The 25,588-nt window shown below is 44.9% G+C and overlaps 1 protein-coding gene and 1 long non-coding RNA gene across 2 annotated transcripts in view; one reads left to right on the forward strand and one right to left on the reverse strand.

The window, feature by feature from the left end:
- FBXO21 (F-box protein 21) overlaps window positions 1–17,919 on the reverse strand; it is a 37,755-nt gene extending 19,836 nt beyond the window's left edge. Inside the window, exons 1-9 of the mRNA XM_054006838.1 lie at window positions 17,727–17,919; window positions 13,709–13,844; window positions 12,437–12,531; window positions 8,073–8,194; window positions 3,248–3,394; window positions 2,775–2,911; window positions 2,315–2,451; window positions 1,171–1,347; window positions 211–343 (exon numbers count right to left, since the gene is read on the reverse strand). Of these exons, the coding sequence (XP_053862813.1) occupies window positions 211–343; window positions 1,171–1,347; window positions 2,315–2,451; window positions 2,775–2,911; window positions 3,248–3,394; window positions 8,073–8,194; window positions 12,437–12,531; window positions 13,709–13,844; window positions 17,727–17,908 (1,266 nt within the window). The 5' untranslated portion in view covers window positions 17,909–17,919. The remainder of the gene's footprint in view (window positions 1–210; window positions 344–1,170; window positions 1,348–2,314; window positions 2,452–2,774; window positions 2,912–3,247; window positions 3,395–8,072; window positions 8,195–12,436; window positions 12,532–13,708; window positions 13,845–17,726) is intronic.
- Window positions 17,920–23,730: 5,811 nt separating this feature from the next.
- On the forward strand, window positions 23,731–25,546 carry LOC128824919 (uncharacterized). The gene is made up of 2 exons (XR_008442545.1): window positions 23,731–24,951; window positions 25,294–25,546. It is a non-coding gene; the product is annotated as an uncharacterized LOC128824919 (long non-coding RNA).
- Window positions 25,547–25,588: the final 42 nt, after the last annotated feature.

Raw genomic sequence — 25,588 nt, forward strand, 5'->3', positions numbered from 1 at the left:
CACAGATATGCAGTGGGGACTACAAAAAGGAAAATCTCTTCTCTATATGGGAGATATTGATTTTTGAAGTGTGATAATTCTTTACATTGTTTGTACAACAGAAACAGCTCTTGGCTGACTACAACACAAGCTACTGTAGCCCAGAATCAATCATCTACTGTTTTTATAGCTTACCCCTATGATAAAATATATGACCAAGTGTTAGGGTACCTTTTCTGGCCAGATTCCCAGGTGGAAGTATAACCTAGCCTGGAGCATTAGATGCTGCACATTGTCCGGATACATGGCCAGGTACAGATCCAAGGAGTCTCTCAAGAGCTGGTAGGACTGATCAGTGCTTTCCCTACCAGTAAAGAAGAAATTCAATTTTAAGGTTAAATCTTCATTTCCTTTCCCTATTACTTCAGCATCCGGGAGACAGTGATCAATAATGACATTACACAGTACTGGTACTCATCCAATTGGAGCAACTCCAGGGGCTTATTGTTGCTAACAGCATCCACTACACTCTGCTAGGAGGGAACTGCACTAAAATTGCCCTACCAAACTCTACTCCTTCCCTTTGGAAAAAAAAAATCTCATGGTTCCAAGACCCCTTTCAGAGACTTCACTCCCCAAGTTGCAAGCTTTCTTTCTCTCAGATTGGGATATGGTTCTCCTTGCTCATTCATGCTTGGAGCAATTCTTTTAGAGTTGTGCTTTTTTGGTCTTCTATAACTAACAGCGAAGACTCCTTAGACAAAATGAAGAAAGGTGTTCATAAATAGAAACAGAATTACAAGTCCAATGATGACAGCCCCAGTGTAACCACACCCAGTTGATCATGGGGGAATCAATCCACCAGATCACAATGGAAGATCCTTATTCTCTACAGGATAATGAAAACTCTAATATGCCCTAAAGGAAAAACAGTCCCTTGATTTGCTTGTATGAAATTTGTTTTACTAAATACTTTCTCTGATATTCACTCTACAGGAATATTCTTGTTAAGAGTCACTAAATAACGAGAAGTGATGGGTAGAACTGCCAAGTGAATAACTGATACGGCTTATACCCCGTAAATCCACTCATGACTGCCACAAAGAAGCATATTACTGATCAAAGCAGAATTTTTCAGGTCCACATTTATGTAAGGCTTTAAATTCTTCATGAGGTTTATGTAAACCTTACCGCTTTCCAAGGTTTAAGAGGTTTCCCACCATACGCTGCAAGACCTCCTTTGAAGTAACCACTCCATAGAACTCCTCTGTTACATGATGGCCAATCAGGTACTCGCATTCTTTCACAGTTAGCTGCTTTCCCTTTCCAAAGGCATCTATGTATATGTAGTCAAAGATGTCTGTGCTTCTAATGAAACACCAAGAAAATAAAGTTTGTTTAAGTTTGAGGTGAATATTGTCAGTACCTCAGCTCCTTTAGTGACAGGGTTTAGTCAGTTTCCTCTTATTTACCTTCTTGCAAACACACGGCAAAAGACTACAAAAGTCAAATTATTTTCATCAGTAGTGCTTCATCTCCCCAGAGAGGCTTGCAAACTATTCTCAAGTTTGCTTTTCCTAATTCTATGATATATTTGAAGGCCATGTTTGGCTAACAAGAGATTGTTGTACAATGCAGCCCATGGCAGTGTATTGTGGCGGGATGGGAGTCAAATACCCATCAGGGGGTTGTGTAATCAAGTTCATTGTATTGAATGAGATCATTAACATTACCCCTGAAATTTATACTTCTGGGAGTAACATCACTGCCAACAGCCAATCATTAGGTCATTCGAGGAGTCACCAACACTGATTCAGAGAGCAGGTGGGTACATGACACAATAGCATCAGCTTCTATCAGTTGTGCTGCACAAAGGATTAAATGAAATTCCTTAAAAAAAAAAAAAAGCTATAAAATTATGAAAAGCAGAAGTGCTACCCTAACTACTGTTATATTTATTCAGGAAGTCTGTTGCCATTCAGAACCCTTTGAGTGAATACACAGCTGTGTATTCACTTGCTGGCTGATGTACAGATTTAGCAATTAAACTCATATCTATATTGGACAAGATGCTCCTGCATTTATGGGTTACCTCAGAAAATACTTCTTATTTCAGCATTAAAGTAACTTTTCTATTTGCATCAGAAAAAAAAAAAATGTGAAAAAATAGTTAACCAGGAACTTTCAACCTGATCTATTTTAACATCTTGTCATCAGAGATGGTTGCTTTACTTGACCTCTCTGCCAACAGAGTCAGGCTGGGAAAACTGCCTCCTGGGGGGTAAATGGTTTATTGGTCTTCCCAAAAGTCAAATGAAATTAACAGAAATCTTACCCTTCTTTCCCTTGACACCATCTCAGCAGGAAGTGACTAGGAAAGTTGACTGGCTCGAGTCTGACTCCCAACTGCCTGGCAATTGTTAAATAGAGCACAGACAAGCTGATAGGGATTCCCGTCCTACGGATTAAAACCTGAAAAATGAGACTAAATCAGAGGGAAGCTTACAAATCATAGATCATTTAATGCAGGATGTTAAAAATTCAATGTACAGAGTACCAGGATTCTCAGCTGAGATGCAATTTTATTCAAAATGCCTCAAAATGCACTGACCCAGCAACAAGAGAGAGTTAACATACTACGCTGTTTACAGCAAGCCACCCCTTTGTGACATTGGTGCATACAGGTTTATTTTACTTACTCATCTATGCAAACATGACAGAAGTGCAAGTAGAATTCTCTCTCACACTTGTACTAGCAGTGGCTTCCTTGGCTGGTTCAGTAAATACACACTTGCCTGGTGAATGTATGAATTCAAAGAGTTGTAGTAATCCATCTCATTTCCTTTGTATTTTAATTGTTCATACAGGACACAATTTACAGCATCCAGTACCTGCCTTTGAAACTCCACATCAGAAACAATCAAGACCTCTCCTAAAATGAATACAGAGTGACAAGACTGAGAGAAAAGATTATTAAGTAATAATAAGATCATTCCTTGAAAGAGAGCAAACTTCACAGAACACTTCATAAGGTTCATGGGAGAGAGACTCCCCTCTTTCAGATCTTAGAAGACACTCAAGAGTGTGATTTGATTACTGTTCAGTCTGTAATGGCTCCAAGAAAGAAAAGGATACCTCCCAAGCCCCATGTTAAGACTATTTAAAAATTATGGAGTAAGTTAAACAAAATAAGCATTGTTTAGGCAAGATCAAGACTATAGCAACATCAGTCTGAAAGGGCCAACTGGACCACATTTCTCTACAGTACCTGCCTTTGGAGCCAAGCTTGGATGCCTAGGGTTTTTGGTCCGCAGGACTTTGCGAACTTTGTCTGTGATATCATCAACCTGCGCTTGGATACTTGTTAGACAGATGTCTGAGAGAGGATTACAGTACTGGTCAATTAAAACAGCACCTGGAACAGATAAGCTATTTAAAAATAGGATTTTGGTCTGTTCTTCACTTTCCAGCTCTTTGTTTAAAAGCACATATTTTAGCAAAACACAAGACTTTTTTTTTTTTTTAAATGTTCATTGGTTCTGATATAAAGTCATACCCAAATCATAAAACAGAGACACGGACACAAATGATACGGATACTTTGACTTAAAGAGACATTTATTTAAGTCTTGCAACCACTTCTCAGACTTTCAGATTTTGAATCTCAAGTATGCAACCTCCTGCTTTTTAGAGCGAATTTGTCCCCCAGTTTCTTGAAAGCAGAAGTAATGGAATCTCACACGGAATAGGAGAAGCTGCATTAGATCAATTCTGTACCAGTCATCTCTCTTCCCTGCCTCTTTGAATCTTTTCAGCAGCTTGCTGTCACTTATGTCTAACTCAAGAATCTTACCTTTAAGGCCTTCCATACTCTCAATCCAACTCCATTTCTGCTCATATTTCTTTCTACTACAGCCTTGCTCCCTACATTCCTTCAGGCCTCTCTTCTTATTGCTCCATTTGTTCCCTACCCCCACCCTTGATGCTGTCTTCATTTAATATGTCCACTATTCTTGGAACAGTCTCCCATTTTTGTCCAAGTGTCCTGTGTCAAACTCCTTGAGAAAAAACACACTTTCTGAGAATCCTTCCTTGGTTGCCTTGTCACTGCTCTTTCCAAAACCTCCCTATTGTCCAACTTCTTGTCCTAACTATATTCAGCTGCCAAAGGTCTATAAGATCTCTGCAAAAGGGATGTCTTTTCTAGTTTTGCAAAGTGCCACATACATCAGCAGCCCAATATGCACGACAAAAACACCTCCTGCAATATCAGCCAGAGTTCCCCTCCAAAAAAGCCCACAAAGTGTCAGCCTTTGGCTTCTATGTCCTGCCCCAACACATTCCCTTCTCTAAAGTCTACCACCACTTTTAACTCATAACACCAAAATAAACTCTCTAAACTGTGTTTTAACTTTCACATTTATCATATTTTTAGAGTACACACCAAGACTGATTGCTTCTTCCCCAAATCTTGGGAGAACCCTGCACTTCCAAAGTCTAAACATATTCTCTCCCTAATTCTCTATTTCAGGCTTACATGATGTAGCTCAAGAGTATGAACTTTGGGGAAAGCAGGTGTCCAGCAATACCACAAGTTTTTTTTTTTAAAGAGCACTTGTTTCCACTATCAGAACTTTAAAAGGAGGGTGTTGAGGATTTTATTTTAAATAAACTACATCTCATTTTTAAGAAGCCTCGTGTAGTGTGAGTGCCTTACATTATGCTAATACAGTAGTGAAGTAGGCTGCTTGACATTACATAAATACTGTCCCCTGGGACAATCACATAAGTGCATCTCCTAAGACGACACCTGTGAGCAAACATTTTAAAGAAAAGTAAGATTACTTGATAAAAGAAATGACAGCAAATGCCTTTGGCAAAGAGTAACCCTGAGGAACAAAGTTGAAAGATAGTTAATAAATGTTGATTTCATTTGTATACAGGAAGAGGTTACAAAACATGGTATAAAAACAAATCTTTCATATTGACATTAATCTTCATTCTGTTAGTCAAATATGCATGGAATGTAAATATTTATTCTAAAACATTTGAGGACAAAGTGAAAACACCAGAAATATTTTTCTAGACAAAATATCATTTAACATATACAGAAGCAAAACTAGTTGCAACTCTTATTAAAGCACATTTACTTTGACCAATTACAACAATGCAGCTACCATATACCTCAGTTCTAGTTATCAGAGTCTCTTTCACAGCAAAGTGTTTAACTCAAGCATATGTTTAAGTGCTCTGCTGAATACAGCCAGTGGTTCTCGAACTTTTGTACTGGTGACCCCTTTCACATAGCAAGCCTCTGAGTGTGACCCCCCCAATAAATTTTAAATACTTTTTTATATATTTAACACCATTATAAATGCTGGAAGCAGAGCGGGGTTTGGGGTGGAGGCTGACAGTTCGCGACCCCCCCATGTAATAGCCTCGCGAACCCGAAGGGTCCCGACTCCCAGTTTGAGAACCTCTGATTTAGGCCAAGGTGCCTAATAAAAAAAAAAAATGTACATATCCATAGTCTAACAAATAGCCAAGCTGGTGCAGAAATAAACACAAAGCCACCCATCCACCTCCCACACCTCCAAAAAAGTTAATGCTGAAACAACATAAAATCAAAACAGGGAAATGGTATCATTGTGCATCTTACCTTAGAAGATACCACATAGGTACTATATATGTCACGTCACTGAGTATGTCTGCAGTCTGGCTTGGTTTAACTGATACTGTTAAGTCATTTTCATTAAAACAGCCAACTAAATACACTGTTATATGGCCCTTTCCCTCTCCTACCATCAAAAAAATTCAGAAGTATTACATTTTATGTACAAAATAACAATGGTGATTTTTAAAAAGGCATTCAATAAAAAGGGCAAAAACTGTCTGATCAATGATTTCCATAGACAGCTGATGGGACTAAAAGAGTAGATACAAGGGGTTCGGAAAACTGGGTCTGAGATGTACGGTAGTTATATTAGTATAATCGACCAAAGGAAATGCACTCGAATGTGAGCTGTAGTTAGCTTTGCCTCTGCGTATGTGTAATGGTATTTTGTCTATAAAAGCACAGATCGATAGAAGCATGTGCTTAAATGTTTTGTTGAATCAGGCTCCTAGAGGCCTTCTGGCAGACAGTGCCATCTGACAAGTATTTTTGCTTTCCCAGTCACACCCATCGGCATTTGTGAGCATTATCGTGCTCAGCAGAGAGAGAAACAAATGAAGTCTTGACAGCGATACAAGTCCAAGCAGATAGCATTAGTTTTTGAGGATTTCAGCTACCTGAAGAGCTCAGATCTATTGTTCAATCACTCAACAAGATCTAGTAAAAATACAAACAGCTGACAGTCCGTTTGAGCTAGACAGCATTCAATCACTACCTTGTTAATAATGGTGACTATCATAGGGATTTTGGTAACTTTTTGAGGAGTCAATTTGTGCCTCAGTTTCCCTCAGTCCTTTATGCAGCTATGCACTGAGACTTGGTCTACAGTGAAGTTTTAGGTCCATGTAGCTACAGCACTGAAAGATACCCTATGCCGACCTACCCCCCATGGCGTAGACAAAGCAAGGTAAACAGAAGAATGTTTCTATTGATTTAGCTACCATCATTTGGGGAGCTGGTGTTCCTACAGCAATGGAAAAACCCTGCTGTTGCTGTACTTACACTATGGGATTATGCTGGCATAGGTATGGCACCACAACCATGGCTCTACAGTTCCTGTAGCATAGAAATGGCCTGAGGGTAAAGGGAAGGGAAAAGTTGTTTGTTGGTTGGAGAGCAGAATCATTAACTAACTGAACAGAGCCTACCCTTGTGAACGGAGGATCCAGAAGTAAGGTTGCCGATGGTCTAACCACACAAACCCAAACACCTTTGCCCCGCCCCTTCCACAAGGCCCCACCCCTTCTCCGAGGCCCTGTCCCGCTCACTCCATTCCCCCCCCCTCCCTCCATTGCTCGCTCTCCCCCCACTCTCACTCACTTTTACTGGGCTGGGGCAGTGGGTTGGGGTGTGGGAGGGCGGCTCCCTGTCAGTGGCGCAGCGGGGCTAAGGCAGGCTACCTGCCTGCTCTGACCCTGCACTGCTCCCAGAAATGGCCAGCACATCCCTGCAGCCCCTGGGGGGGTGGGGGGAGGGGCAGGGGGCTCCGTGTGCTGCCCTTACCTGCTGCAGTTCCTGGACAATAGGAGCTGCCGAGTCAGTGCTCAGGATAGGGGAAGTGTGCAAAGACACTTCCTTCCCTCCCCCCCCCCCCCCCCCCCCCCCCCCCCCAACGCCCAGGGGCTGCAGGGACTTGACGGCCGCTTCCGGGAGAGGTGCAGGGCCAGAGAGCTTGCCTTAGCCCCACTATGCTGCCAGACTTTTAGTGGCCTAAAATCTCCCAGATTGGCTTCAGTAGCCACTGGGCGGTACAGCCCGATTCCGGGAGACTCCCGGCGAAACCGGGACAGTTGGCAACCCTATCCAGAAGAGACAATGGAAATCCCAATGGCCCTGGAAGAGTCACACCCAAAAGACAGCCAAAAGGAGGAGGAGACTCCCCCTACATCTCTGCAGGAAAGCAGAGCAAAGGCCGCAAGTTGGAGAACAAAGGGGGAAGGTGTCAGGTGTCTGTATTAAGATCAGGGTATATGGACACGGAGAAGATTCTCTCCTGGCACTGGGAAACAAAAGGGGAGCAGGGCATGGAACCATATCCTGCCTCTCTCATGCTAACCTAAAGACTTTCAGACTCTGTATTGCACGTGATTAATCGATAGTTACCTTGTTCTGAAAAGGCTGCCTTGTGTCACTGCAGCTACTTCCTCAGAGCACTGTGTCCTAAAGGGGTGGGAATGAGTCTCCCCCAGGACTCTGGCTTGGCTGGACTCACTGCAGGGAGCCCCGGAAAGAGACAGGGACGGCTGGTGCCTGAAAGCCCAGTTTCTGAGTTGTGGAGGCCACAGCTCTGCCCCGTGGCTCCTTGGAGTCTGTCACACTGCAGAAACACTCCCAGGACACGGGTTTCAGGGTAAGGCATAGACCAGACCTCATGAATCCATCACAATAAACCATGAGACTTCTTTCAGGCCAATACTCACCTTCCAAAAATGACAGTTGGTCCCCAGGTCGTTCAAGATATGCCTTCAGATTTTTTAAAATATTCTGTTGTCGTAGAAAGTAAAGAATTTTCTTTGCATAGTACTTCCAGGTTAGACACTTCCTGTAGAATTAAACATAAAAACGTAAAGGCCCTATCACCTACTAAATTAACAAGTAATGGCGGAATCTCTGCAAGCCCTGTTGTTTCAAAGATCTAATAACCACCAGGGGATGTTTAAGGAGGTGATCTTGAATGCAGCCAAGGCATACGTGGTTAGGGGCTTTAAATGCCAACCGTTCCAATTTACAGACACTCTAAATCACATCTATCAGGGTCACCACTGGCCTTTGCCAATTTCCTCAAACTCTTCTGTTCCAGAATGTTAACAAGTGGACAAGTCCAAGACCCGGAATAGCAAAGCAGAATTCCATTCGTTTTCACCATAGTTTTATTTCACCCACTATTACTGCCATGTGTTTATTGGACCAAACTTCTGATGGTAGAAGGTACAAGCTTTCAAGCCTCACAGAGTGGCTGAACTAAATACAAGTTGGGACAGATTGCTAAACAAATCGGGTTCTGCATGCTGTAGGAAACTTTAAAAAGAAATGGGCAATTGACAGTTAGCAGGTAACGTGGTGTGTTACAAATTGGTGTAATGAGCCATAAAACCAGTGTCTCTATTGAGTCCATGATTTTTGGTGTCTAGCAGAATTATGAATTTAAGCTTCCAAAAATTGCCTTTTAAAGGTGTTCCGCAGATTTCCTTTGAGGACAAGGACTGAGAGGTCACATATGGAGCAACTGCTTTGTGAAAAGTGTTCGGCCACTGGCTTTTATCATTTTTCTGTGAGTTCATTTCAAAGCACAGCGATGGTCTGGTTTCACCTACACAATTGTTGTTGGGCCATTTGATACACTGGTTGATGTACGCCACATGAGACAAGGCAAGTGTAGGAGCCATGAATCTTGAAAGGTGTGTTGTGGGGTGTATCGATCATTGTAGCAGTGGTAGTACATCTGCAGGTTTTGCATCTGTTGTTCTGGCAGCTTTGAGTTGGTGTGTCATGATTGGTGGGGAGCTTGCTTCTGATGAACCTAGCGAGGTTGGGGAGTTGTTTGGAGGCCAGAAGAGCAGGGTTGGGAAAGATTTCTTTGGGGATGTGGTTCCCATCAAATATGGATTGTCACTGTTTGAAGATACCCAATATGGGTTCCAAAGTGGGGTGACAGGTGACAACTGTGCAGTCAGTGGGTTTTTTCCTCCTGTATTGAAGCAAGTTCTCCCAGGGTATCTGGGTGGACCTTTCCATGATGCAATCTACTTCTCTGGTGGAATGCCCTTCTTTAGTGAAGGCAGTTTTAAGTGTGTTTAGGTGTGTATCCCACTTTCCTTTCTGAGCAAATTCTGTAGTATCTGAGTAACTGGCTGTATATACATTTCTCGGTGTGTCTGGGGTGATTGCTGGATCTGTCAAGGCAAGTGTGGTCATCTGTGGGTTTCTTGTATAGTCGTTTGTAGGATTCCACTGTTGAAGCTAATCATGATGTCCAGGAAGTTGATGCTGGTGTGGGAGTGCACTAGGGAGAGTTTGATGGATGGGTGATGGTAGTTGAAGTTATGGTAGAAATCTATGAGGGAGTTTAGGTTGTCTGTCCAGAAGATGAAAATCATTGATATATCTCAGGTATATCATTGGTTTCATGGTGCATTTTCCCAAAAATTCTTCCTCAAGGTGGCCCATGAAGAGTTTGGCATACTGGGGAGGCATCCTAATATCCATGGCTGTTCCTATGGTTTGTAAAAAACGTCTGTTAAATGTGAAATTGTTGCTGGCGAGGATGAAATGGATGAGTTTGATGCTGCATTTAGGGTGGAATTCTGAGTGTTGTAAATTACGTTGTGGGTATCTAAGGCAGACAGAAATGCCATCATTGTGAGGGATGTTGGTATATAGGGAGATGACATCTATAGTGGCAAGGATGGTGTTCTCAGGGAGGTTGTTAATGTTGTGGGGTTTCTAGAGGAAATCAGTTGTGTCTCAGAGGAAGGTGAAACTTGTGTGTCATAAGTGGTTTGAGGATGGTTTCTATGAGTCCTCATATTCCTTCAGGAAAAGCGCCAAGGCCATTTAGGATGGGTCTGCCTAGGTTCCCTCATTTGTGTATCCTGGGAAGCATGCAGAAGGAAGGTCCCTGGGTTTGTGTGTGATGAGATTGTAAAGTTTTTCTTGGAGCTGTTTGAGGAAGGATTTGATGGTATCATTAAACTCCAGTGTAAACAGTGGTGTGGGGTCTTTTTTGAATTCTTTACACTAGGTAGTGTCTGAGTTGTTATCTGTTTTTCTCTGTGATGTACACATCACAACATACAGACTATCATGGCACCCACTTTGTCTGCTGGTTTGATCACTATCTGGTGGTTGGGATTTCAGGGATTGTATAGCTATCCAGTCAGTGGTAGAGACTGTGGCGGATATAACGTTTGATGAGGATTTCAGAGTCAATTTTTTTTTCTTAAAGCAATTGATGTAATGATCCAGTGTGTGGTTTTGTCTGCGCGCGTGTGTGTGTGTGTGGGGGGGGTGCATCCAATCAGATTTTTTTTTTTTTCTTATGGACTGTCAGTGGAGTTGTGAGTAGTGTTGTCAGGGAGTCAGCAGAAGATTTCTTCTAGTTCTCCACATGCTAGTAAGGTATCAGGTTCCGTGGTGGGGCAGAAATTCAGTCTCTTGGAGTGTACAGATATTTCAGTTCCGGTAAGGAGTAGTCTTGATAGGTTGATGATGTTGGGTTGTTGTTTGGCGTCCATGTGTTTGGTCATGGTGTCTTTGGTTTCTCCCGGAGATGGTATTCTGTGCATTGTGGAGTTGTGGTAGTTGATTCCACTTATTGTTTTTGTGTTGGATGGCTGTCAGAGGTGGGGATTTTTTAAGTAGTTGTTTTGTGTTTCCTGCATGATCACTAGTAGGTCTCCTGATTTTTTTTTCTTCCAATGTGTAGGAGCACATGATGATTTCTTGTTTGAGCTGGTCTATTCTGGAGTATTAAGGTACAGAAAATGACTTCTCAGTTTTCCGAGGTCCTTCTACAGAGCTGTTCAGCGTATATGAAGTTGTATGTAGTGGTCAGACGGTTACAGATGGCGAGTCCTCTGGAATGTTCTGTTTCTTACATTTGCTCAGAAAATAAAAGTCGCTGTTCAGTCTGGCTTCCTTCTTCATGTTGTGGAGTTTCCATTGAAACACATTTGAATTGTTTCCTTGAAGAGAATTCCCTTCTCTTCTTCCTTCCCTCCCAAGCCATAGACCAGGCAACTCTTCTGCATCCTGCCAACTGAAAGAATCAAATCCCATAATACTTTATCCTCCACTAATTAATCAGGATGCTCCATAGGGACAGCCGCTTTACTGGAACATTTTCCAGGGAAACCATTTAGCCTAATGATATTGAATGGCAAGGACTACGCTCAATCAGGGTGTAATTAGCATGAATTCTGCTTTATGGGAATGCATTTGGCGAGTGCAAAGGCTCAAATTGCGTTTAACCAGTTGTCAAACATGAAATGAAAGCCACCATTTCAACACAGAAGTAACCAAATAAACACGAAGAGACAATTAAATGAATAGTTTCATTCTAGTTTATGTCTTTTCAAACAGTCCCTTTAATCAGGACAACAGGCTACCAGGCAACATTAAGAGAAATCTACTGTCACTTCAATCACAACAGAAGCAGCATTCTACTGTTTGTATGCCACTGATAGCACAGCACTGTAATGGATCCTTGTTTGAATGATAATGCTCACCTCTTCGCTGCTCCAGAGATTAACAATGGCAACAAAAATATTTACACAGACAAGAACCAGAGGTGTATTGGTTTGTTTCTACCTTTAATTTAAGTGATCAATGTAACACGCTTGTATTTATGCAATTTAACCAAAGAGTGCATTTTGTAGTGGCTCAAACAAGCTGATTTCAGGACAAAAAAAGTTGTAAGCTGCACTTTCCTACCAAAAACCAGAAAAGCAACAAAAGGACTACAAGCACATTGTGCCAAAACCATGCTTATTGTAGAATATGTCAAGTGTTTTCCCTCTGGAAAGTTATTTCCATTAAGCTTGCTCTGAAGTTTAAAAACAAAGAGACAGTTACTACCTAAGGGAAAGGAAGGTGAATATCAAGATAAACTTCATAATGCTGAGATTTATTAGGCTGTGACATTTATCTATTTTAAATGAGGGAGGATGAAATGAGCCTGAATTTGATCGGAGTGCATTCAGCACTTTAGGATTCACCTCAACTCAGCAAAGATGAAATTAGTCTTTTCCGCTTCCATTTCTAACTCCTTTAATTTTTCTCTCACCTTCCTTCCATGTTAAGGATAGACATCAGCTCGTCCTCAAAAAAATGACCCGGGCACCCAAGAGTCTCAAGGTCACTGAAGCCATCACAGGGGACCTGCAAACAGAACACTGTGTTATACACTACTGAAGAGTTTACTTTCTCAAGAAGAAATAGGTAATTTCAAAGAAGTTTCAAGAGCCTATTTAATACTTTGTGTATACAAGTGAAATTGAACTGAAAACAGATTTTCCAGGCCTGGCAACTGAGAGTTCTCATTGGAGGGTGCTCATCTATAATACTAGGCCTCCAATAATTCAAGTGACCTGAAGTCTTCCAGCTATGATGAAAGATGCATCTGAGTAAACATCAATGACCAGCCATGGGCCCCAGTAAACAAATAACAGGGCAGTAATTCCTGATGTGGGTGACATAGTGGTCCTGTTAGTTTTACAGTGTATGTAAAACTACACAAATGCTACAGAAATGGACATGGAAAATACTTAAGTTACTTTTACTTACTGTAAAACATAGTGCTTTGTGTGTCTATTGATTATATCCATATTATTTCTTTAAAAATGCTGGTCTAGCCCCAGTACCCTCCACTTATGAGAACACATTGTCACACAATCTATAAAAGTGGCAGAGCCAACTAATCTGAAAAGAATGAGATAGCCGCTTCTGAAGGATCAGTACGTTTCCAACTTCTGACTTTCTCTGCCCTGTGCTGATTGTCTGTTTGCTCCTACTCCCGCCCCCGCCAAGTCCCTTGACATCAGCTTCAGTCCACATCTGTCCCTCCTCCCTTGCCTTACCCCCTTCCTTTCCCTTTAGCGGTTCCCCTCCTAAGTAAACCCACCCAAGGGGGGAAAAATCATGGAACTAACATGCCATCTACCACCATCATATTTTTCACTCTGCTTGCGTGTTACACCCTTTCCCCCACTCTACATCCATCTGGTCTATTTGGTCAATAGTGTTTCATTGTTTCCTCGTACTTCCCCTCATATCCATCTGTTCTCGCTTCTCTTACACTTAGATTGGAAGCTCTATTGGACAGGGACAGTCTTCTTGTTCTATGTTTGTACAGCACATTAGCACATGAGGTCCTGGTCCATGACTGGGGCTCCTAGATGCTACTGCAATACAAATAAATCATAAGAATAATGGCTAGAAGGAAATGTAAAGATTCAGCCTCAGAGCGAGAAGACGACGACAAGAAATATGAAGTACGAGATACTAGTGCACAAACGGCTAGGTTATTTTCAAGTGTATAATAAATTAGAAACCTTACATGTTCTGAGAAGAATCTTTTGGAGAATGATGCTACAATTCGTCGAGTTTCTAAGCCAGCATTGTGCCGTGCTTTATATTCCTTTAGCCAATTGACGTTGTCTGTATGGCTATAATACTTCAGTAGTGATGGCCACCTATATAACACACACAGAACAGGTTCAGTGGTTAATACTGCAGCCTCCGCAAGACAGTTTAATATTGTAAAATATGTTACTTATTACTAGGCGGTTAACCATCTGTGACTTGAGTACCTGAGACTAAGTCAAGACAAGTTATATTTTTAAAATTCATCCACATACTGAAGTAAAAGAAGCAGAGTATAATTCCTATTCCCCTCCAGTCTGATTATTTCTGGTTAGATCATAAGAAATTTCAGTAAACACAAAGTAAGCATTACGGGAAAAAGTGCTGAAGAGGCACAGATATCAGAGACTTGAATGGGACTTATGTTCCTAAATATCTTAGGCTCTTCTGAGAATCTCCCCCTAAAGCTTTACAAAATAATTTTAAGTCCTCAGATCAATAAGAGAATAAGCTTATAGTTTTAAACTACATATATTTTCTAATATTAAAGACAAAACAGCTTAAAGGTGACATTGTTCTCAACTAACAGGACTTGAATTCATTGCCTTATGTTTTTCCTGCTACAGCTGAGATCTCTAACTAAAAGGGTATGCAGAACGGAGCTCTGGATACGGAGTTAGGTGTAAACAATGACATCAACTATTGCAGGAAAAATCACAGAATTCTGAAATCAGATCTTACTAACGGCTTCTGCAAGTACTTTTAAAGTACACAAACACACACAAACTTAAAGATGCACCTGTTTCGATCAGCCCTTCAGTTTGAAAGCTAACAAAGCACGAAGCCCTTCTCACTATCTCTAAGCCACAAAATGTATTTGAAATGAAAGGTCAACTGCAACTGACATGTCCGAGGCTAGTATTGACAAAAGCACTTTTCCCAATAAACTGGCATCATTTGAGACACCTGCTCCGCGGCAGCCCCAGTGTAAGAGAATAGGAACCAGCACAGCGATACCCATGACTGCTCACAGAAAATCAGCTGCTTAATGAAGGTGTTTAAAAGATGAAGCAGAATTGCACTCAGTACAGCTGGAAATATTGTGTGCGGTTTCTTAAGATAAGAGGTTACTTGTAACTTGCTGTAATTTTTAATATTTATTTTTAAAATTTTATCAGAAGGTTACAGGTTTTCATGCACCCTTGTTTCCTGTCACAAATCTGAAAAGTAAAAATCTAGGTTTTCTTCAAGCAATGACATGACTTGCCTTAAATAAAATGTGTTCAGATTCTTAAAGTAATGAATGACATGTTTTATTTCTATTGAATAGATATTAACCACGTCAATGTGTAACTAATACTGTTTGAACTAAAACATACGGAGAATATTTTAGTATTAGTTAAAAATAAGGCTACCCTGAATTTGCTGGCACACAAACTCAGAGGCTAGCCAAATACATTTGTATTTCTATAGTACCTTTCATTTTAATGGATCCCCAATTACTCACCCATGACTAAAATGCAGCCACATTGCAACAATATTTTGTTTATTTTAGGATGGTAAATCAAGAATAATTTGTCCAACTAAAATTACAGTGAGAATTTGAGAGAGATAAAATGTAAATACTCAAAATGGAATCTGGCCAGGATTACAAGGTCAACATCTAAACTCTTGCCAAAAGTTCTATTATCAAAGACGTGGATGCTACTGCAACATGAGCATCTACTAATCACTCACCATAATCAATTTCAAGAATGACTCTGAACCATTCTAAAAGTTCAGGCTTGCTCCTGAAATTATAACTACTGAATTGATGAACATATCTGGCTACCTATCCAAAGTCATAGCTTGCTGAATTGATGAACCAGTTATCGTTCAGTAGCCTCTTTCACAGGTGGAGAAAGAATAGTTTCATTTACTAACCTAAATTTTAGAAGCCAACTGGCAGTTAGAGAAAGCAACACAATTTATCTTTTTGTGCCAAGACGTGAACAAAACCAGGTAGCAAATGAATTTATTCTAATCTAGAAAGCCCAGTAGTTTTAGTGAATTACAGAGATTCATCTAGAGATTTATCACAGATTATATAGTGATTTTAGCCCTTGAACAGTACATTGTATATTCAAACTGAAATTTTATAGGCGTTCAATTTTATATGTTAAAAATGTTCTTAAATTAATTTTTATCAGTTGAGTTTATGATTTCTGAGAAAGTGAAACAAGCAGATGTAATCGCTTGCACTACCCAATTTGGCAGCCCTCAAAACTAATTTTATTGACAATAGCTTATATTGAAAGACTTCTGAACTACGCACATACTTATCTATTTCGACCGATGCTCGTGATGGGAGTGACTGACAACGTTGTTTTCCTTGTTTCACCAAGCTAGAATCTCGAAGTTTGGTTCACTTGCTCACTATGGGTTACCAAATACAGTAATGGATAGGGGTGGGACGGAGCAAGGCAGAAGAGTTCCCTAATTAACCCTTTGTCCTTTCCATCAGAGATCAGCAAAAAATATTTTACAAGCTTTGGTTGTTGTTTTGAGCTACAGTCTTCAGATGCAATACACATTATGGACTCCCAATTACAAAAACAAATGTAACATTTCTTATGTTACTAAAAGGGCATTCGTCTATACGTACACTTCTTCACATGACAATCACGTTGAGTATGATGCTTTTGATTCAGAGAAGATAGGGTCACCTAAGAATAACATGTCCTGTTTATTGGATTTTATCACCAAAATTTCTGGAGTGAGTTGCACTGAGTCACATCCACCTGACAGGTGCATCATTGCCCTCTAATCTCTCTCTCCAAACTAGAGCTGGGCAAAAAATCTCCAGCAAATAGTAAACTTGCCAAAAATGCACTTTTGAAAACACAGAAACTATTCATTAATTCGGGTCAAATTTGGTGAACAGCTTTGGAAAAACAAAATGAAAAGGAATTTAATGAGAAATTTAACGATTTTTTAACAAACAGCAGCAAAACCTAAAAATGACCCAAAAGGAAATTAAAAAAATAACAAAAAAAACACCACCACATTTTGGGTCCATCAAAATGTTTTGTTGAACCCAAAACAAAAAATTATGGGGATGGCGGTTGGCATGAAAAAACAGAACTAGGGAATATTTTTAAATATGTTTTCCCCAGATTTTTTGGTTCAGCACCAAAATCAGAAATTATTCACTCAACTCGGTTTATTCCACATTTCAGCATCCTGGAAGTACGGCTCTGCCCTGGCGCCCCCCGGGTCGGAACCGCACCCCCCCCCCCCGCTCTGCCCCGGCGCCCCCTGGCTGGGTCGGAACCACCCCCCCCCGCTCTGCCCCCGGCTGGATCGGAACCCCCCCCGGCCCTGCCCCAGCGGGGTCGGAACCGGCTCCCCCGCCTCTACCCCGGCGCCCCCCGGCTGGATCAGAACCGCCCCCCCCGGCTCTGCCCCGGCTGGATCGGAACCGGTCCCCCCGGCTGGATCGGAACCGCCCCCCCCGGCTCTGCCCCGGCGCCCCCCGGCTGGATCAGAACCGGCCCCCCCGGCTCTACCCCGGCGCCCCCCGGCTGGATCGGAACCGGTCCCCCCGGCTCTACCCCGGCGCCCCCCGGCTGGATCGGAACCGCCCCCCGGCTCTGCCCCGGTGCCCCCCGGCTGGATCGGAACCGGCCCCCCCGGCTCTGCCCCGGCGCCCCCCGGCTGGATCGGAACCGCCCCCCGGCTCTGCCCCGGTGCCCCCCGGCTGGATCGGAACCGCCCCCCCCGGCTCTACCCCGGCGCCCCCCGGCTGGATCGGAACCGCCCCCCGGCTCTACCCCGGCGCCCCCCGGCTGGGTCGGAACCGCCCCCCGGCTCTACCCCGGCGCCCCCCGGCTGGATCGGAACCGCCCCCCCCGGCTCTGCCCCGGCGCCCCCCGGCTGGGTCGGAACCGCCCCCCGGCTCTGCCCCGGCGCCCCCCGGCTGGGTCGGAACCGCCCCCCGGCTCGGCGCTCACCGCAGGCGGAAGCGCTCCCGCCAGACCTTGCCGCGGGCCTGGCACACGTCCCGCAGCCGGCGGCAGGTGCAGGAGACGCGGCCGATGTCGGCGGCGCTCAGGACCCCACTGCACAGGATCAGCTCCAGCAGCTCCCCGGGCAGGTCGGTGAGGCCCATCCCGCCGGCCTCCGCCGCCGCCATCTTGGCTGTTTACCTGAGTGAGTGACCCGCGCGCGGCCCCGCCCGCTCCGCAGCGCGGCCGGGACCCGCAGGGGTAGGGAGCGTCTGCAAAGTTCGATTCCAGGAAAGGCGCAGAGCGAGGGTGGGGGGGTGTCGGGGGTGGAGTCTATAGCAGCTCCACGGGCGGCGCACAGCTTGGCACGCTGCCCGCCCAGCCGCGCTGCGGGGCAGAGGCGTTAGGGGGCATCTGCAAAGTTCATCTTCCCTGAGAGGCGCAAAGCAGGGCCCAGGGCCAACCCACAGCAGGCACAAGAGCTGCTCAGGCTGAGGACTGCAGGAGGAGTTCGCGTTGCCCATTGCATCAGAGCCTGGGTTCTTGAGCTGAAATCGAGTTTTTTATCTGAGTCCGGGGTTCTCGATCTGAATTCGAGTTCCCGACGTGAGCCCGGGTTCTCGATCTGAATTCGAGTTCCCGACGTGAGTCCGGGTTCCCGATCTGAATTCGAGTTCCCGACGTGAGCCCGGGTTCTCGATCTGAATTCGAGTTCCCGAGCTGAGCCCGGGTTCCTGATCTGAATTCGAGTTCCCGACGTGAGTCCGGGTTCTCGATCTGAATTCGAGTTCCCGACGTGAGCCCGGGTTCTCGATCTGAATTCGAGTTCCTGACGTGAGCCCGGGTTCTCGATCTGAATTCGAGTTCCTGACGTGAGCCCAGGTTCTCGATCTGAATTCCAGGTCTCGCTCTGAGCTCAGGTTCCTCTTTCGATATGTTTTGCTAGCACTAAGATTGCCAGGCCTCCGTTTTTCGACTGGAACGCCTGGTCGAAAAGGGACCCTGGCGGCTCCAGTCGGAACTGCCAACTGGGCCGTTAAAAGTCCGGTCGGCAGCACAACGCAGGTCGGGGGCTAAGGCATCTCTGCCTGCTCTAGCTCCACGTGGCTCCTTGAAGTGGCCCCTAGTCGCGTGGACAGCCAGGGAGGCTCCATGGCGCTGCCCCCGCCCTGAGTGCCGGTTCTGTAGCTCCCATTGGCCAGGAACCACGACCAATGGGAACTGCAGGGGCGGTGCCTGCGGGCGTGAGGGCAGTGCACGGAGCCTTTCTGGCTGCCCATGCATCTAGGGGCTGCAGGGACCTGGCGGCTGCTTCCTGGGAGCTGCGGTAAGCGCTGCTGGGACCCCGCACTCCTCCCCCAACACCCCAACCCCCTGCCCTCTGGGGCTACACTGGCCAAGGACAGCAACTGTGAGGGGGGCGCAGAGAAGGGACAGGCATGTTAAAGGGACTTTTGGGTTGCTGGACTTAAGACCCTGAGGGGAAAGGGACACTGCCCAACTTACTTGGGGGTGGGTCTTTTGCTCCTGGTTTGTGTTTATGAACCCTAGTTGCAGTGTTTTCCCAAATTAATGCTGAGTTACTTCCCTCCTTTTATTAAAAGTTATTGCTACAACCAGACTCTATGCTAGTGAGAGGGGAAGTATTGCTTCTTAGAGGCACCCAGGGGGTGGTGTGTAATTGTCCCAGGTCACTGGGTGGGGGCTCGAGCTGGTTTTGTGTTGTATTGTTGAAAAGGAACCCCTAGATACTGAACCCGGCCCTTGTACACATTAAAGGGTGGTCACCGTCAAACCCCTTTCTTTGACCCCCTTTGACTCCTTCCCAGCCCAGTAATACCTGAGCTTGGGGAACGTGCCCTGGAACCCCAGTAAACCACCCCTGGGAGGGGAGTATTTGGAATGGCTGAATCCAGCCCAGGGCTCTCTCAGCGCCTCTGCCCTACAGCCCTGGCACCTGATTCCCATTAACATGCAACTGCTAAAAAGATTTGTCTCGGGCCTCTTTTTCTGGGTTGGCCAAATTGGCCAATTGTATGAAAAAATGGCCCAGCTTTTGGAAGACCCAGCATTTCCCTTACTGCTGTTCTACCTTTCTCAGGGTGGGCTGGAGATGCCTCAGGCTGTGGTTTCACTGGCTGATCACTGAACCTTTGCCTGGACCTGCCCTTATGATCCTGTTCTCTACCCACCTCCATTCATTCTTTCCAGGGTTTTCCAGAGAAGCCTCTTGGACGGATGCATCCTTCGAGATGAGCCCCCAAGAGCTGCTCTAGGAACTGTCCATTCCCCACTTCCTCCCCAGGGTGTCGTAGTGAGAGGGGAAGTATTGCTTCTTAGAGGCACCCAGGGGGTGGTGTCCCCTAGCTCAGAGCGCCTTTCCATGGCCCTCTTTCTGCACCTCGCTCACTCACTCACTCATCCACCATGAGCTTCCATGGACATTCGGTATCTGTGTTACAGCCCATCTCTCAGGTGTATAGGCACTTTGCCCCAGTCCTGGTTCCATCAGGAGGAGGCCCTTAGCATTATGAAGGGCCCACAATTCCACCCCCCTTCGGGTTGGCCACAGTTTCTCAAGTTCCCCGGACCCACTGTCTGCCCCTCCTTGCTCAGGGTGTTTAGGGGGGGGCCTTTGACAGCGGGGGCTGCAGCTACACCCGTCCCCTCATTGCTGCCCCACGTTGAATTTTTAACTTGTTCTTTATCACCACTCTGCTCTTGCTCGGTTTCCTCTCTGGGGAGGTGGCGCTGCTACTGCGCTCACTGCTCCTGCTCTGACGGGGCTGCTTCTCTCTCGTGGGTGCCGTTCTTCAGCCTCCTTCTCCTCCCTGGAGCCTGAACAGTCTCTGCCTCAGCTGATAATGCTCCAGCTCTCAGGGCTAGCGCCTGGTAGTGGCAGGATTTCTGGGTTCGCTTCCCAGCTTTACCAATGATGCACTGGGCTAAATTCCCCACCCTCTGAGCCCCACTTTGCAAATAATGAGAGAGAGAAAACACAACTCACTTCAGTGTCTTCCAAACAGATTTTATCTGACCAATTCAGAGCCGACGATCTTCTCCTCAAGAAACTAAAGTGTTGTGACTCCATCTGGAACAGGAGAGACCGAGGGGCCAGCAGTGCCTGAGGCCTCAGGGATGGCAGAGAATTGATTAAGCAGGATGATCCTAGCAGGGGGATCCCTGGTCCATGCTTCAGAGGATCGTGAAAGAACTCCCAGGGTCCCTGCCAATCTGCCACTTCCTTCCCAACCCCAAACCTGAACATGAGCCAAGCCTCTAGCAATAGAGCATTCGCTGTACTGCCTCAGAGCACTGGTCCTTGTCATCCACTGATCTGCGTGGCCCAAACCTGAAGATGCAGAGGAAGGTGAAAAAACACCTATAATGCAGCTGAGGAGTTGTGCATCTGGGAGGCAAAATTTCATCCTGTTCTCTGCAGTTGGCCAGCTGAAGCCCTGAAGCATAAGGCTGATTATACTAATTATCTCTGTATTCAGGGCTGCAAGTGAGCTCATTACCATTGGAGCAAGACAGGGGGTCCTCCTAGCTCCTGATCTGGGAGAACAGACTCAGGGACCTGCCCCGCTGGGGTCCCATGGGCTTTGTGGATGGGCGCCTGTCTCTCTTGCTATTGCTGTCATTCACACTCATGCTGTCTCTCTCGGTGTAGGCTGAAGATTCTCATGCACTGTGAGGCCTTATGCTCAAATAAATTTGTTAGTCTCTGAGGTGCCACAAGTACTCCTGTTCTTTTTGTGAGGCCTGTGAATTTTCACTATTATATCACAAATGTTACACTGTTCCAGGACATTGTCACAGGGCCCCCCACTCAGCCAGCCTCCAGTGGCAGGTGTGAGAGGGAAAGCAATGGAAAGAGGGAGCCACCCCCCTTGTGACACCCAGTGATTCATTGCCAGTGTGATACCACTTTTCAGCTGCTCTTAACCAAGGCGGCAGCTGCGTTTCAACTGCTCTCTCCTCCTAAGAGAAACAATTTGGGACTAGTCACCTACCCAGCTCCCATCAGAACTGAGCCCTTCTCCTTCTCATTTACCCCAAGGCCAAAATGTTCAAAATAGATTGCTTAAAGTTGAACAACTAAGTCCATATGTAGGCACCTGAATGAGTGGCTTGGTTCTAAGAGTTGCTGAAGTCTCATTGACTTCAGTGGGAGCTGTGGGTGCTCATCCACTCTGGAATCAGGCCAAAGTTACTTAAGTGCTTAAATATGAATGAGTGTCATTACAGGGCTAGGCACACACAGGTCACTTTTTTACTTCTTACAATTTGGCCCCTTGATCTTTTCCTTGTTTCAGTCTTTTTAATGTTAGTGCCCTTAGTTACTCCTCGCATTATATTTTCTTTCCTGGTGCCCCATTTCCGTCAAGAGAGACCTGCCTTTTTCCAAACCAAAACCCTGGATCACAAGCCCCTGGAATTTAGCAGAGGTTTTGAATCCAAACCTGGATCTGAATCTACTCACCAGCTCCCATCTGTATAATGCGCTAAAAGAAAGTCACAAGGCCAAACATCCCTTGCCCTTGGGGTATTTCAAATCCAAAGCAGAAATTTGCTGGATGGCCCCATCTCTGGTATCGACTCATCATGCATGCGCCAGATCAGGGAGCCTAGGAAGTCTCTCGCACTCTCTCTTTCACCCCTCCACCCCCTAGGATTTCTGGAGAATGGATTCCACTGTCCACTATCCCCTTCTTAGCACCTTCACAAGACTCACTGCACATACCCACTAGGAGGTGATGTACTTTGCTGCCAGGACCTGTCCCCTGTGCTATTGGCATCTCTGGGTCCATTAGAGATGGACCTGAGACCAACCCTCACATCCCAACACCGCAATCTTTGGGGAAAGGGTAGAAATCCAGCTTGGGATCAGAGTTTTGTGTCCCAGGCCCATCTCCAAGAGTGACCGGTCCCAGCGACTGGGAAAGCCCTGGTGGAGCTGGGGAAGCAGGATCTCTCGTGGGGTAACTGCTGACCGGCCTTTGGGTTATTAGCCAGACCGTCCCCACCCCAGCCTGGGACTGAGGGGCAGGGTGTGGTCCTGACAGAACATCCTGGAGAGATGTGGTTATGGGCATTTTGACACCCCATTAATGAGCTCTGCCCTCTCTGAATTGTTGACCATTGAGATCTCTGCATCAGAGCCCACAACCAGTGCCAATCCCCCTTGGGGCTAGTTCTGCCCTTTTTATCCTAGTTCTTCAGGTTTCTTTGAAGCTTCCCCATGTTTAGGAGGCAGCCCTTTGTCTGTGGTGTGTGACTCCCACTAGCAAACACACTGCCCTGGGGATATGGGGTACTGGATCTGGATTTTGCTGGCCCAAAAGGCTCCATAGGTAACTTAATTGTTTTGGACATAGAGTCCTGAGATGCAAAATTTGGATCTGGATTCTGATCTTGAACTGAATGTCCCCAAAGTACAGGTATGTCAGGATCTGGGCTTTAGTCTTGGGCCTCACTTTATTCTATTCTTATTCCTGCCGAGAGAGAGAGAGAGAGTTTAAAAGCAGTTGTATCTAAGTAAAGGCATTTTATATCAGCTGACAGTACAGTAAGCATGGATAACATTACAGCTACACAGGGATTCTGTCCATCTCACCTGCCCCCGCCGCCATTCTTTGTGCCAGACAAGTATTCCAGTTCTCTCTGGCATTGACTGCACTACGATTGTTGCAGCTCCAACAATGGATGGTGTCGAATAGACAGAGTAGGGATCTAACCCTGTTCAGTTACCCCTGCAGAGGGCTCACAGTGCAAACAGGGTTATGATGTAATGTTCAGAAACCAAGCAGCCCTGCAAGGAAGTGAGCATCTCTCACAGAGAAATACAAGAGATCTTACAGTTTTCTTTTTTAAAGCACCAGCATTTTCTACTATTGTTAGTCAATGGAGGGACAATGGGATGTAGTGAGGTAGACAGGGCATTTTCAGTGTCAGGAACCCCACAAGAGAAAAAGAAAAACCAACTAACAAGACAGTCCAGTAGATTTAGTCCACTTTTTTATTTTGACTGTAATGCAAACAGGCATAGGTATTTTATTCCATAAAATCAAAAGATTGGAACTATACAGAGAGGTGCATGCTTTAGAACAGTGTGGATACCTCGCAAACAGAGCAGGAGTCAGTCCATGAGAGAGGTGCTGGAGTACATTGTATGAATGGCAGAGATTTTAGCAGCATTGAGAGCTCAGAGGTAGGGGAAACCATGTTTCTGACTGCTTAAAGCACTGATATGATCAAATACAACACCTGCCCACCCTCACTCCCACCCCCACCCCCACCCTCCTTCCTCAGAAAGAAACCTACATTTGAATCACGTTTAATGCTACAAAATGTACCAATCTGTCCACCCACCTCAGGAAACATAAAGTGAGAGTCAAGCCGATGCTCCAGTCTTAACTCATGGCGTTGTTTAAAAAATAAACGGAAGGCACAATGATACGAGGGGAAGGCGGAAGGGTCACGAGGCTGAGAGAATTTGGAAAAGATGGAGTTCCAGCGAACATGGGAAAACCCAGGACAGTTAGAGGATTCAGGAAACCTCTAGAATGTGGAGGTTTCACCAAACCTTTGTCACATTTCACAAATGTCTCCATTTCACTGTTGCGCCTTTGCTCTTCATGACACAAGTCATTTAAAAACCTGAGGTTTTCAAATCTGCCAAAGGGAATTGGATACCCAGTTCTTTTAAAATGAATTGGAACAGAGCACCCAAAATCCTTTGGGAGCTAGGAGAATTTCAGCCTGTGTTTCTAACTAGATGGGAGCCAGTGCCATACAACCAGTCCTGCTCAAAAGGCACTCTTGCCCTGCTCCTGGGGAACCACATACAGCCCAGAACTCAGACACTGTCAGAAGCAAGGAGAACTCAATCTTCACCATTCTTCAGGTCTTTTCAAAATATAAGAAACCAGGGTTTCTGAGGGGCTTCCCAAATGGGCTAAAGCTATTTCTTCCAGGTCAGGAGTTGACCCAAACTTGGGAGTTCCTGACATTTGTCTATTTTACAGCACTGTAACCAGAATTGATGTTTGGCCTGCATTTTCTTGGCTTTCAAACCATCACTTCAAGGCTGCACATCAGCAAACCTCATTTAAGGAAGGGTCTGAAATGCATTCCTACATCAGAGGCATTAGAGTGAGTTTTGTTAATACACCATTCTATACCCCACACAGACATGAATGGAGGCATGCAGGCTTGTTAGTTAAAGGTGAACAGGAGTACTTGTGGCACCTTAGAGACTAACAAATTTATTAGAGCATAAGCTTTCGTGGACTACAGCCCACTTCTTCGGATGCATATAGAATGGAACATATAATGAGGAGATATATATACACACATACAGAGAGTGTGTATATATATCTCCTCATTATGTGTGTATATATATCTCCTCATTATATGTTCCATTCTATATGCATCCGAAGAAGTGGGCTGTAGTCCACGAAAGCTTATGCTCTAATAAATTTGTTAGTCTCTAAGGTGCCACAAGTACTCCTGTTCTTCTTTTTGCGGATACAGACTAACACGGCTGTTACTCTGAAATTAGTTAAAGGTGGATTTAGATACAGTTTTTAAAAAGTTGTTTTATTTCCCCTGAAGTTGGTAGATGTTTTTTCAAATTTTGATTTTTTTTCAAGGTTTGTTTTGGACAAAATATTGAATTTTGACTAACCCCCTCCCCCCCAACTCTTGAAGCCATTTTTACAATCTCCTCCCGCATGTTTTTTGACCAGCTACAGTTTTGCTGGTCAAAACTTTGTCTAATTTTGAAATGTCAGTGAAAATTTTCAACACAAATGTCCCAATGACTAGACAGTATTTGGTCCTGCCATGAGGGCAGGGGACTG

This window comes from Malaclemys terrapin, chromosome 16, assembly GCF_027887155.1.
Source record: "Malaclemys terrapin pileata isolate rMalTer1 chromosome 16, rMalTer1.hap1, whole genome shotgun sequence".
In the NCBI taxonomy this organism is placed as follows: domain Eukaryota; kingdom Metazoa; phylum Chordata; order Testudines; family Emydidae; genus Malaclemys; species Malaclemys terrapin.